Consider the following 14,111-nt stretch of genomic DNA (forward strand, 5'->3'; position numbering starts at 1 on the left):
AGATCTAACCAATTCAAGCAACTCTACGCCAATCTATAGTTGCTTCAACTCTTTGGGTTTATACTAGGTCAAACCTTTGGGTCTTGATCTTTCAAATAAGGAATTGTATTTATGGAATCGCTTATTGACTGGAGCAATCTTGGATGCAAATCTTGTATTATACCCATACAGAGAAGACATTTCCCATATGAGTCCTGCCTGCAAACGCATTTATTTGTTAACAGGAGGTCAATGGAGTCCAGCTGTTCAAATTAGTGATAAAACTTGCACTGACTTCTGTGGTGTAGAGTTAGGATGCTCTGGCCACAGTCTGTATCCTTGCTTGTAGGAGAGCGGTCTCTGAGTAATGCTATTCACTCAGAGGAACTACCTGCGTGGTAAGAAATTGTTCAAACATAAGTGACCATCTCAATGTAGTGTATTTAGGAAATCCACTTCAACACACTGAAAGCTCAGTTTTGATATATGGCTTTCACGCTGCTTGAAATCATCACATTGGGATTCTGATACGTGGAAAAAATGGCCAGTAGAGTAAAAACGAAAAATAACATATCATCCAAGTGATAGACTCTAAGACAAACAAACTTCAGGTAGGTTTTTGAACAACCTTGCTTAACCATTGTATCCTACCGCTGCTGTCCTCATTTTGTTTCTGTTGAAATACTTTTACCTTTTACTTTAACAGGACTAAAAATGAACCATCAATTCTTCTCTGCAGCCCCATAAGCAATAACTTCTCTGGTTGGGATCACCTTTTGAACCTTCACTTGCAGTGTAAATCTCACCACAGCAATGGTCCAGTATATCTGGTGAGAGACTAGAGCGCTCTGACCTGATTCCTATTTTTTAAACCAGCTTTAAAATTTTTCTATTCCTTAAAGTTTCCCAGTCCCGTCACTTTCTCTTAGTCAAATCTCTCCTAAAACTTCAGCTCTTCAGAAAAAAGTATTTATCAGTCTTTCCCCTCAATCATCCAAACCATGGAACTATTAACGTGATGCATTTTACAACAATAATCTTTGATTTCATGTCATCTTATCTATGCTTCATCACTCCTAACTACACTATATTAAAATCCTCATTTGAACAGGAAAATTTGCCTCTTTCCTTTTATTTTGTCAATGAAATACAGTAACAGCAAGTGATGTTATTCCTATTTTATAGCAATGTAATTGAGATTAGAGCTGTATGAATTTTTCAGTTAACTGGCTGTAGAGCAAGGAAAACACTCAGAACATTTTTCACTTTTATCTAATTAAAGGTAACTGTAATTTAAAACAAAACCTTTACAAAAAATTTAATGCAGGTAAGTTTAATAAAATAATATTTTTTTCAAAGAAAGATGAAATGTATTTTTTCTTCTTTGCCTTAAAAATATTTTTAATTCATTCAATATCTTGGCTGAACCCAACTTACCATTTTTGGCCAAAGCAAATACTGATGCCAGTTTTTCCCCTTTTAAATCTTAAAAACAAAACAAAACAAAACAGAATCCAGCCTTCTCCTTGGTTAAAATTCCCATTCTCTTCTTTCCCCCACTTCCTGACTAATTTGACTTGTCAAAACAAATTAATTCAGAAGAAAGATGATAAAGCAGATTTATTGACCAAACCCAAAAGGAAGAAGAGGTGAAAAGGCAACAAAAAAGGAAGACAGACAAGCAAATACCTTTTCACACAAACCAGAAGATCCAAACCATGGCTGTTGGATCCAGAACAGAAGTTTACTTCATTTTTAAGGCCTACTGTAAGCTGAGTTTTCATTTGGGCCCTTATCTAGTCAAAAATCCTATTATAATTGGAGTGTACATTTCAGTTATTTTAATTGAGAAGCCATAAAACTAAAGTAGAAATAGACTAAGGTAGTTAAAATATATAATTACATTTGTCAGTGATATATTACAATTTATAGTACTTCTTTTACATTATTGTATGCTATTGTTCAGGGTAATGTAAAAGGTAAATAAAATCTAGCAGTAACTGTTGAAATTAAGCAATTATTGCATTTGGACCTTAAAGGAAAACTGCAGTGTAATATAAAATCATTTTCAGTCATTCCATTTAATTAAACTCAAAAAGAAAGGTAAACCAAGCATTCAGTCCCAGGCACTGAATATCCTCAACTTCTGAATGCAAAAAGCGTTGAGTGCATTCAGCACATTCTAGGCTCACAGTTGAGTCAATAAATACTTCAAGAAATTTAATTTAAAAAAAAGTTAATAAAACAGGAAGTTAAAATAAGTTACAGTCCAAATACATATCCTTCAAAATGTACCTATGTACTTAACTTCAACTCCCAGCTTTATTGTATACAGTAGATAAAGCTAAGCATGCATATGAATCATTGCAAGATCTGGGTCAAATTTGATGGTATTCTTCAAGTAAGTGCTACTCAATAGCATAGTGGTTTAGTAACATTAAGTTTCCAGAATCAGGATCTGTCTAAATACTGCAAACACACAGATATAGTGAAACAATGACAGGGATCTCCAAAACACTCTGGAGCTCATTTTTAATATGGATGAACTTATGTAGCAAATATTAAGCCTGTAAGGTAATACTGCAAAAATCGCTTGCAATTTTCCTTTACATATTTAAACAAAAATACTCTTCCAGCACAAGAATGTTATGCCTGTAACACTGATGCCCATACTTCCCTTCTGGAATAGGAAAAAACACTAATCCATTTCAAATCAGAGCACTCCAACTGAAAGCAAGAACCTTTGGCCTTTGCACAATAGCTAATCTTTGCACGTAGCCTTTCTGTATTAAAATATAGCTCCACTCCAAATATATTGTGTTTGGGAAGGGTGGGAGGGAGGAGGGAATAGGACTATGAGTTTATTACAGAAAAGGAAAGAAACCAAATTACTTTTTCCATGAATTCCAGATGATCTTTACTTATCTAAGAAAGCTGCAGAACCAGAAATTCACAGAGGATTTTGTTTGTGTCTGAGGCCTTATATTTTAAAATTGGTTGAATCCTGCTTCCATTGCTATCAAGATTAGTTTTGTTTCTGTCTTCAGAGAAGTGGTATAGGATCAACACAGTAGAAATCAATACAAACGGAAACAAAATCTAGCTAATATATAGATAAAATATTAGCAGTCAAGAAGTCTTTTGGAGCATGATATATCAAGCAACTAACTTCATGCCACAGAGATCTAGTTATTTCATGGGCAAGTGAGCTCTAAGTGAGTATAGGATGAACACACTGACTTCAGTCCAGCAGGCGTTTGTAACTGCTAGTCCAAGAATTGATTGTGGCAGATTTTAAAGGAGCCACAGTTGCAAAGCTGTATGTAAAGATCCATAAAATACCCTAGACTTAGTTCATTCTTAAAACTTCTTTCCAAGATTTTGGAAACATACCATGTATTAAATAACTAATTTGTTACTACAGGAATAATTGCATGTTTAGTTTTCTCTCTGCATGCTATCAGATGGTTGCTCTCTTTGCATTCCTTTCTCATCTAAGTTCATTATTCCTTAACAGTTTAAATTTAGAAACTATCCCTAAATATAAAAGACTGTAGAGCTTCCATTTAGTGGGCATGTCTTTAAGAGAAAGAGCAATGATTTAGTGGGGGGTGATAATATGATATAGTACACAAATTGGCAAATGTACTTAGGTCATACAAGCCCAATGGCTGCAAGTTTAAATACTTGATTAGATTCCAGGAAAGTCTTAACATAGAGAAGGGACATAACAAGAAGTTACACTGTAAACCTGACACTGTAACCCAAACGTACTCCCAATGACAGAGAAAACATCTCTTAAGGGATAGGTATTTCCAGAAGGATCATTATTTCTATTCAGAATGCAAGATGTGTACCCCCTGCAATTCTTTTTTATTTTGAAAGTTCTTTGGATAGTAAATCAGAAATTGCAAAAGTTCTTCTGCCACTTTTCACTCCAGCTACATAGTGGAATCAGAGAAAAGAAAGAAGCATATATATTTGTACAACTGTGTCAGCAGCAATAAGCAAACAAATTCCTGATACCTGCCACTGTTAGACTTGCATCACCACTCCATGACTGCTGTTTCATCATGTGAATAGTTCTAAGACCACACAAAAATGTCAACAAAAATCTGATTCCATTTTTGTTGGAAATTTAAACGAGACAAAATTTTCATCAATTTTGCTTTGCTTCTATAACTTCCTGATGTTTTCATTTCGCTAAATTATCAAGAGATTTCACCCCCCACCAAAGATCTTCAGTTTGAAGGAAGACTCAAGACATTCCCAGATGAAAAAGAGCAAACTAGCTTTTCTTATGAGGTTTGTGGCCCTCTGATAAGCTTTTACTATCAGCATTTCTATCTACACTTGTATGTAAGCAGCAGCATGCAAGTACTGTTTGGGATATATGTTTTTTACCCTCTCTACAACTTGCATCCAAATCTGCAATCTAAACCAACCATGTTTACTCATTCATTCCTAGATACTTTCTCTTAGACCCTAAACCAACTCACAGGATAAAAATATAATGGTCTTCAAATAACCTATATTTTAAACTTCTGCCTAAACAACTCACTCACTTAATAACTCATTTTTCTAATCTCTTCCCAGAGGACAAGCAGACATTGTGTCTTTGTAATTACAGCTGAAATCTGTCTAAAATAGAACTATCCAGATAGTCACCTATACAGGCAAAAACTGAGAGGGCAGTTAAGAAAGAAAAATTTCATCAAAACCTCCCACAGGCAAGAGGGGAAAGAGTCCTTTCTTCATAAAAGCCAGAAAGTATATGGAGAGTTAGGTAGTAAATCTGCTAATGGTCCCAGAAATTTTCTAACAATGTCTCTTTGATGCATACTCTATTCTTTCCATCAACAAAACATAAGGACTGCCAATGGTGCCAACATCAGAATAATTTTCAAAAGGTAGCTGGGGTGCTGATACACTCATTCTACATACACTAATGCCAGCCTGGCCCCTGGCAATACTATATAAACATTGGAAGGAAAAAAAATTTGGAAAATAAATGCCTGAGGTAGTGTCTTTAAAAAAAAATCTTAATAGTACTTCAGAAATCATTCAAAAAGAAGCCTTAGGCAAACCAAATGTCTTTTATCTAGGAATAAAGGAAGACTTTTCATAGAAACTATTTACATATTTTAAGAGTATTTCCTGTCTCAACATAAGAAAATCTAATCCAAAAAACAGCAGATTAAGTGATTGCTGTTTCTGCTCATGCTCTAAACAATAAAGAGACTATTTTCACAGATCTGCAATGTTTCTGGAAAAAAACTTTACACCTCATAAATAAATTGCTAGAACTACTTGCAAAACCAAGTGCATGTTGTCTAATAAGTTTGCATTTGCAAAGTGCAATTTATTGTAGACATAGTTCAAATAGACTCAGTGAAAATTTTGTCTTATGAGTACTATTAATACCAAAAATAATTTATAGGCATTTCATGGTAGAACATTTTATAAATATATTTGCCCAGGTTGCTCTGTTTCCTTCCATTCTGCTCCCTTTGGGATAATTGAGCAAAGTAAAGGAAATGGAAAGTTAACATAAGATAATGGAAGGCTATAGAAAATGTTCTTCCCTTCATATGAGCATGAAGCCAAATCCATCATTGTAACAGTTTTAAGAATTTGTATAACACTTTCATTCAACAATATTTTAGAACGTAAAAATTAATTTTCTGATGAGAAAATTTACTCAAAAGCCTTGCCTCATCATAATATAGAAGTGTGCTCATGTCGTTCAGGATTTTCAAGATTAAAGGATTACTTGCATATTTTTGAAAAGTGGGCTATTAGAGGAATCAAATGCTTATAACTTATCTCTATCATGAATAAAGAAATAGGCTGAAACCAGAGATTTGGATACTTTAGATTCTCATTTTAAGAGTCCATTTTGCCCGATCTGAACTCCTGGGAAGAATCTGGTTTTCAGAAGATGGGAACTCTGCACTTCCTAAGTACTCAGCACTTTCTAGGTACCTTAAGCTGGACACTCAAAAATTTCAAGTCACTTGAAAAATACAGACCAGGATCTGTTTGTGAAAGAGCATATCTCCAAAAAACATAGAGATTCAGAGATAATAATGTTGTAGTTACGGCTCTAGTGATTTTAATGTAAGAAATTTTAACATAAAAACAGTGCAACCATGCTGCTTTTTAGTGCTTTGATTTTAACTCTGAATATCATTTATATGATTTCACATTTTAAATTCCAGATGACCCAAGAATCTGCATGACATCATGCATTCAGAACTACTACATGTAAGTATAGTTCTTCAAGCCAGTACATTTTTCCAAAGAAAAAGTGCATGTTTTGCTACATAAATCAATATTGTGTTGTCCCATTCCTTTTAACTATTACCTACCTGAAAACAGTGGCTTTGGAAAGAGACTTGGGAAATGCTAAATAGATAGCCGATCATACACCATCAAGGTCTTTTAAAGCTTATGGACTAATGTGATGAGGAGAGGAATGTTGAACAGAGAGTGTATGAAGGTTAAATGCTGCCTCTAGATTTGGAACTAATATACTTTTAGCATATTGTGTGCAGTTCTGGTATCAGCATTTCTGAAAGCATACTCAAGGCTTTCAACACTGTCTCCCATCACATCCTCCTAGGCAAGCTCAGGAAGTGTGGGCTGGAGGAGTGGACAGTGAGGTGGATTGAAAACTGGCTGGATGGCAGAGCTCAGAGGGTTGTGGTCAGTGGCACAGAGTCTAGTTGGAGGCCTGTAGCTAGTGGTGTCCCCCAGGGGTCAGTCCTGGGTCCAGTCTTGTTCAATGTATTCCTCAGTGACCTGGAGGAAGGGACAGAGTGCCCCCTCAGCAAGTTTGCTGATGATACTAAACTGGGGGGAGAGGCTGAGACACCAGAAGACTGTGCTGCCCTTCAGAGGGACCTGGACAGGCTGGAGAGATGGATGGAGGGGAACCTCCTGAAGTTCAACCAAGGCAAGTGCAGGGTCCTGCACCTGGGGAGGAATAACCCCATGCCCCAGGACAGGCTGGGGGCTGACCTGCTGGAAAGCAGCTCTGCAGAGAAGGACCTGGGAGTGCTGGTGGACAACAAGTTGACCATGAGCCAGCAGTGTGCCCTTGGGGCCAAGAAGGCCAAGGGTATCCTGGGCTGCATGAGGCAGAGTGTTGCCAGCAGGTCGAGGGAGGTGATCCTGCCCCTCTACTCAGCCCTGGGGAGGCCCCACCTGGAGTCCTGTGTCCAGTGCTGGGCTCCCCAGTACAAGAGAGACATGGAGCTCCTGGAGAGAGTCCAGTGGAGGGCTATGAAGATGATGAGGGGACTGGAGCATCTCTCCTATGAGGAAAGGCTGAGGGAGCTGGGCCTGTTCAGCCTGGAGAAGACTGAGGGGGGATCTGATCAATGTGTACAAGTATCTGAAGGGAGGGTGTCAAGAGGCTGGGGACAGACTCTTCTCCGTGGTGCCCAGCAATAGGACGAGAGGCAATGGGCACAAACTGAAACACAGGAAGGTCCATCTGAACATGAGGAAAATCTTCTTTCCTGTGAGGGTGACTGGGCACTGGCACAGGTTGCCCAGAGAGGTTGTGGAGTCTCCTTCCCTGGAGATATTCAAAACCCGCCTGGATGTGATCCTGGGCAATATGCTCTAGAGGACCCTGCTTGAGCAGGGGGGTTGGACTAGATGATCTCCAGAGGTCCCTTCCAACCTCAACCATTCTGTGATTCTGTGAAAAATTTGAGGAGGTTAAGCAAAGAAACAAAAATAATAGATTAAAGGAAATTTTAACTTAAACAGATGGAAAGGAAGTATTCTGTGAGTTTTCCAAAGAGACAATTAAGAGATCCTTATAACAATTACCAAGACAAAAGAAAATTTTGACAAAAAAGGCTGTTCTGTCTAGCTATAAACAATGGCATTATCTTATATGTATAGAAGTGATCAGCTCTTTACAACCACAATGTAGTCATTTCTAATTAGATGTGCATTTTTTGTGCCTACACTTAAAAAATCAAATTTACTTAAGAACCCTGATATTAGCAAACATGACTTGTTAATGCTTAGCAGTTGAATAGCTAGCATATTCACAAATACACTTTCGATCCTTCATTAGAGGAATAATTTATCTTCGTTAGGACAAGAATAACACTTTACCATCCCCATACCTAGAAACATACAGAAAATAAACTTGATGACCTCAAAACAAACTCACCAACGATGTTCTATTTCATCTTGTAGGTATAAGGACCATTGCTATAAATACTGCCCAGAAAATATCTACAGAGATGAAATTTCCATGAAGTGTATAGAGCGTCCAAGCAACTGCGATAGCTGTGACAAGAACAAGTGTGGCTCATGTAACAAAGGCTTTTATCACTTAGGTAAGCAAAGATCCAGGTACAATATATACACAAAAGGATGTGAAACTTTTTCCTTAAAGAAAGAGTTTGGACTCAACTTCTGAAATTCCTAAATCCCTCCTATAGCAGTCAGTGGATGTTGAGGGCATTTAGCCCTTCACAGACTCAGGACCTATGTATTAACATACGGCACCACTTGGTTCAAAGGCTCCAAATATTTGACTACAAATTCCCACTGTTTCTTCCTAGTTTTGTTTTTAATGCATTTCCTCTCTCTTTGAGCACATACAGAAAAAGATTCTATTTGATTCAGACTATGGGAAAGGAGGTTGTTTTAACTCCTTGAAAGACATGGAAACTTTTCAAGTCTAGCAAGTCTAGCTTTACTTTGACTTTCAGGTCCACACAAAGTAATGAGCCTTGAACACACTGAGTTAAGTCCAGTCAAAACCACTCAATTTTACATCAAATTCACATAGGATTAAGAATTTCTCAGTTTTATTATGAAGCTATAAATCAGGCGGGTCTGGTTCAGACACAGTGCCAAATTTGAATCACAGGAAATCCTGAGGTTTTGATATTCTTGTGCACTGCCTACTGCATGCGCCAATAATGGAGTACAAAGCATCATGCTCATGGAAAACTCTGTGGTGACAACCTGAGGTGATCTGGTCTTTTTTTTTTTTTAATGAAATTGGATGAAGCACAAAAATTTATCACTGTAATAACTTATAGGGTCTTTGCTACAATATGCAAACCCTTAAATCAAATCAGCTTTAGCTTTTTATTCACTAGAAACCAGAGATGAGATTCATCCAGCCCTCAAAATGTGCATATATGTCTAAAAATCTTTGGGATTTCTGGACTTAGATTTTATATTGGGGCAGTATAAAAATTGGGATTTAACCATGAAATTTTGACTGAGACTTGGACTTTTGTAAGGTTTGTATGTGCCAGGATTTAGCACATGAATGAAGACCCAGGTGGATAAAAATTTAAGTGCAGATTGGTTTGAAGGGTTTATGAACTTTATATAAACAGGATGAATTTAGGATTCACAATAAAAATCTGGAGTATAGCTAGCTACAACAAGTTTCACAGGTTCTACTATATTATTTGTTTTTCTTAGGCTATTTCTTGTTGGAGACAGAGATGCTATATCCCTTCCCAATCTAAAGTACTGGAAGTTACCCCAAATACATAAAAGCACTTTTTTGAGAGATAAAATCAAACAAATACAGCTCGCAGATTGTACTGCTTCTCAGCCTCAGAATTCCTAGTTGCCTGCTTTTTAATATCCTTATCTGCTTTTATGTGAACCATGTGGCTGGAACTACACAAAAAAATTTCAGGATACATCTTTAGGTTTCCAATAAATTTGCATCATAGATTAAATTGGTTTTGTAGTTATATGGCAGTTAATACTAGCTAGTAATCCTAGAGTTAGTAGCATTCTTCCTTTACTGTTTTGAGCCTGATGGGGTTTAATAGCATTTTATCCACCTCCTTGTCATGATGGACACAGGACAGTTGATACCGTGATTTCAGGCTCTGTTTCTGTTGCAGGTGGCATATGTGTGAGTGAGTGTGGAGCTGGTTTCTTCAGGGATGACATCTCCAGAGAATGTGAAGCATGCCACAGGAGCTGTGCAATGTGTGTTGGGTACAGCTATGAGAACTGCACTGGATGCAAGAATAATTTCCAGTTATCTTGTGGTCAGTGCCTGAATCCAAGAAATGTTCCACCCAATGGGAAGTTCTGGAGTGGTAAGTTGCTACAGATTCCTTGATCTTTTTTATTTCACTGAAGACAGTTTAAAAGTTTAGAAAGACGATATCAAGATCATGCAGTTTGGGTGAAAATGCCCATTCATCTAACTAGATAAAAATAATTTTAAAAATATACTGACTAAAAACATTAGTTTCATCACAAAGTAAGTCATCTCTCTGTAAATAGCATAAAATTTTAATGCAGCTTAGATCCACTTTATAGGCTTTATACTAGCTTTTTGGCTGTTGATTCCCTACACATAGGTGAATGTGAGTTGGAGGAAACTAAAAAGAATCAAATAAATGTGTGTGTGTGTGTGGAGTATATTTAAAAGCAATCTCTCTTCTTTTCCTTTCTCCTCCCACACAGATATGCACCAATTGTCTAAGGGACCAAATACAGGACATACATAGAACTAAATTATTGAATTCTTGTCCTACCTTTGTCTTTTCCACAACTAGTGACCTTGGCAAAATTATCAGTTCTTTCTTAGTTCCCTCATCTATATTGTGGGGAAAACAGTTATTTTCTATTCCAAAAGAATGATAAAAAAAAAATTGGAATGAAAATGCTCTTAAAAGTTAAAGCTGCTGAAAAGAATAATTTGTATTATTTTAATTATTTTCCTTCATGAAGCATCTGACAATGCATCACAGTACTGTCATACATTTCCTGTTAAAGAAGTATTAAATGAATGGTGCATTGTAGAATATTAGTTATTTGCATTATGTCAGTTATGTAAAGTACAACTGAACAGGTTATGTTACCACATCAGGCAGTGCTAATGGTGAATTTATTGCTCAGCCCACAAATTAAAACTCATTTGCTATGAATATTCTTTCTAAGTGAAGCTTGTTGCTGTGAATAAATCCTGTGCAGCCTGTGCAGCATCTCAACAGTTAGGCTTGTAAGTGGCATTTAAAATGGTACGTACATCCGTAGCCTCCAAAGGGTAAAATTTTATCTAGTGTTTCAATAGCATCTTGGCTGATCACTATAAACAAAGGGGAAAGTCACTATCATATAATCCTCTCATTCTCTTTAGTATTTGTAATGCATTAGTTGGAATAACACATCCAGTTTTGGGCACAGTGTTTAAAGAAAGAAGTGGTCCAATTGGAGAGAGTAAACAGTGAGGATTACCAGAAGTTCAGGGAAAAAAATATTTACAAGGAAAGATTAAGAGAATTGAGGGGGTCTTGGACTAAATGAAAAAGCTAAGAGGAACATGATCACAAAGAAGAATGGAACAGATCAGGTCTCTGTATGTGCAGTAAACAGGAAAAGAAATAATAGGCTTAAAATGCAGAAAAGGAGATTTAGATTTGGCATTAGAAAAAAAGAGGACTTTCTAATGGAATAATGGAGCAATCATATAGACTGTTTGAGGGGGGTTGGGAATTTCCATCTGTAGAGGTCTTTAAGAACACACTAAAAACATCTGTCAGGAATGTTTACTGAGTGGAGTGATAGACTAAATTACTTAAGGTCCCTTCCAGCTTTATTTTGCTATTAAATACACATTTCCTTCTGATTTGCATGTGTTCATTTGGCTCAAACACATCAAAGAGTGGCTATCCTTGGATCTATATGACCTTACATTAAAATTTAAAATATACTAACAAATATTTTCAGAAAAAATGTTGACCATTTTTAATTATTGCCTATCTGTGGATAAATGTTATACCAAAAAGATGACCATTTCGTTACTTCAGAAAAAAGTCAGAGAGACCTAAAAAGGAGAGATACTAATAGAAAAGCAGTCTCCTCTGAGCATTACATTGTGTCTCATCCAGATTTGTAAGTATTTTTTTTCCATTTGAGACACTGTCAGTCAGTGTCATAGAAAGAACACATCTATATTTTGGTCTCTCCAGTCTCACAATTCAATCTATTTTTGACATGACCAAACAAGGCAATTAATCGTCAGCTTTTTTCTTTTAAGCAGGCAGCTGATGCAGGCCTGTACACTTCAGCATTACTGTGCTGTGGGCTCTCTTTCTCTCTCTGACTTCTATTTTGCTTTCCTTCAGGGAGCTAAAATACAGCTTACTTGGAGGCATTTCAAACTGTAAAATATATCTATCTCTGAGCTGTACTGGCTTGAGCAATAACAACTGCTCCAAAGTCACATGATCCTTACTCTAGCTGGTGACACTACCCTGATCAGGGAGCTCAGGTAATCTCACTGAAAGCTGCTCAGCTTCTCTTGGGTAGACTTGCTGTGGTTCCCACAACCCAGCAACAGATTTGGTAGGTAACTGCTGAGAAAGTGATGTTGGTCCCGGTGATATCTTGGGCCTTTTCTCACCAGGGTAGACTTCCAAATAGTAGTGCCCATTCAGTCAATAATGAGGGGGTCACCAGTTTTACCAAAGGTGCTCCTTGAATAATTCCATTCATCAGCAGTTTATGCAGGTTCTTCTTCAGATATTGTAGGATTATCTGGTTCTCATAACATTCATTTTCACTTGCTAATTAATTACAAAATCTAATGGGTTGGTATTTGTGGATAGAATATTGCTCTTTCACTCACTTCATTTGTTGATGTGTTCAAGAGGCAGATATCAGCTGAGTTCAGATGCCCAACTGCACTGTCTTGTTTTTGTTTTGGTTCCATGCTGAAGATCCCTTACATAAACAAAAGATTCGGGAAAGACAGAAACACATTTGCTTAGCTCTAGCAGTACATCCCACCAATAGGTTGGTTTCTAGTTAAAGAGTGCCTGATAATGGTTTGAAATACCTGGATGATTAAAATACATATGTGTGTGTGTGTGTGTGTGTGTGTGTGTGTTATGAAACAGTTTCAGAATCTGTTACAGTGACTTTCATCATTGACAACAGCTTTCTGAAAACCACTAAAATTTAGGACAGGCAGCTACTATCATTCACTGCTTTGTTCAACAATGTTACACAGTACAACAAATGCAAGAGTGGATGAGATGAAACCTGCCTGTGCTCCTTGAAACCTACTGTCAGTGGGGATTCTGGTTGGCATAACTGTACAGAAAAAAAACTCCCTGGGCCTGGAGCAATGATCCTTCTTCAAAGCTTCTTAAACAAACATTTCTAGAAGGCCTCCTCTTTTCCATTGTTTGTTTAAAAGGGGATAATAGGGACAAAGAAAATACTCCTTCTCTCATACATGGGTGCAAAGTCATGGCATTTTTCCAAGTTTATCACTGCTTCCTCTGGACAGATCTCCAGATATTTTATCTCAGTTTACTGCTTTTTGATTCTTTAGCTTGATAGCTATTTTGATTGTCTCCAGGGTGATTTCTTACTAAAATATAGATATCCATTTCATCTGTTGTCAATTTTTTTTTTCAAATTGAAGCCTGTTTCGTGCAGCATGGGCATGTTCCACAAAGCTTGTTGTTCATCCTTCAAGGGCTATTAAAATATATCCATGTTTGTTCACCAATCCAGTGTGGGCAAGACTGTGGCTGTGATTTGATTTTTGGCTCTCATCCTCTGTGCCTGTTTATCAATATATGCTCTTTACACCAGGTACTCAGTGTGTCCTCAACACATTTACATTGGTGTAGCACCAAGGCAGAACTGCCTCCCACCTTCAGTGGCCTGATGAGCTATTTTAATTAAAGAATACAGGTCAAATAATTAATAGTCCTCCCACTTTGGGGGATTGGGCTGGGTGTGGGGGGCTGAGTATAAAATAAACAACCTCATCCTTGTCATGGAAACAAAGATGAGATCACACCAAGCTCATCCTCAGCACATTCCCTGCCTCCAACAAAAAGACAACGCAGCTAGGAAGAGAGCCAAAATTTCCAAATCCAGTAGTTTACTTTAGCTTTTACCACATTAGACTTATATCTACCCTCTTTCTTTCGAAACTGCTAACGAAGAGTTGAGGTACTGGACCTTGAACTATATTTACAAATAATGAAGCCATTTCTCCTCAGCTCTTCTGGGCACATGAATTCAATGGGTTTCATTATGCTTTTAGTGACTGAGTTGACCAATCATGTGGGACACAGTTTAGGGAAACG

The 14,111-nt window shown here is 37.2% G+C and overlaps 1 protein-coding gene across 1 annotated transcript in view; it reads left to right on the forward strand.

Annotated features, from left to right (window-relative positions):
• Nucleotides 1–14,111, forward strand: part of LOC104151133 (proprotein convertase subtilisin/kexin type 5) — a 267,125-nt gene that overhangs the window by 231,596 nt on the left and 21,418 nt on the right. The window contains 3 exon segments of the mRNA XM_068925372.1: nucleotides 6,201–6,246; nucleotides 8,203–8,345; nucleotides 9,891–10,091. Of these exon segments, the coding sequence (XP_068781473.1) occupies nucleotides 6,201–6,246; nucleotides 8,203–8,345; nucleotides 9,891–10,091 (390 nt within the window).

The sequence above is a fragment of the Struthio camelus genome, chromosome W, assembly GCF_040807025.1.
Source record: "Struthio camelus isolate bStrCam1 chromosome W, bStrCam1.hap1, whole genome shotgun sequence".
NCBI classification, from domain to species: domain Eukaryota; kingdom Metazoa; phylum Chordata; class Aves; order Struthioniformes; family Struthionidae; genus Struthio; species Struthio camelus.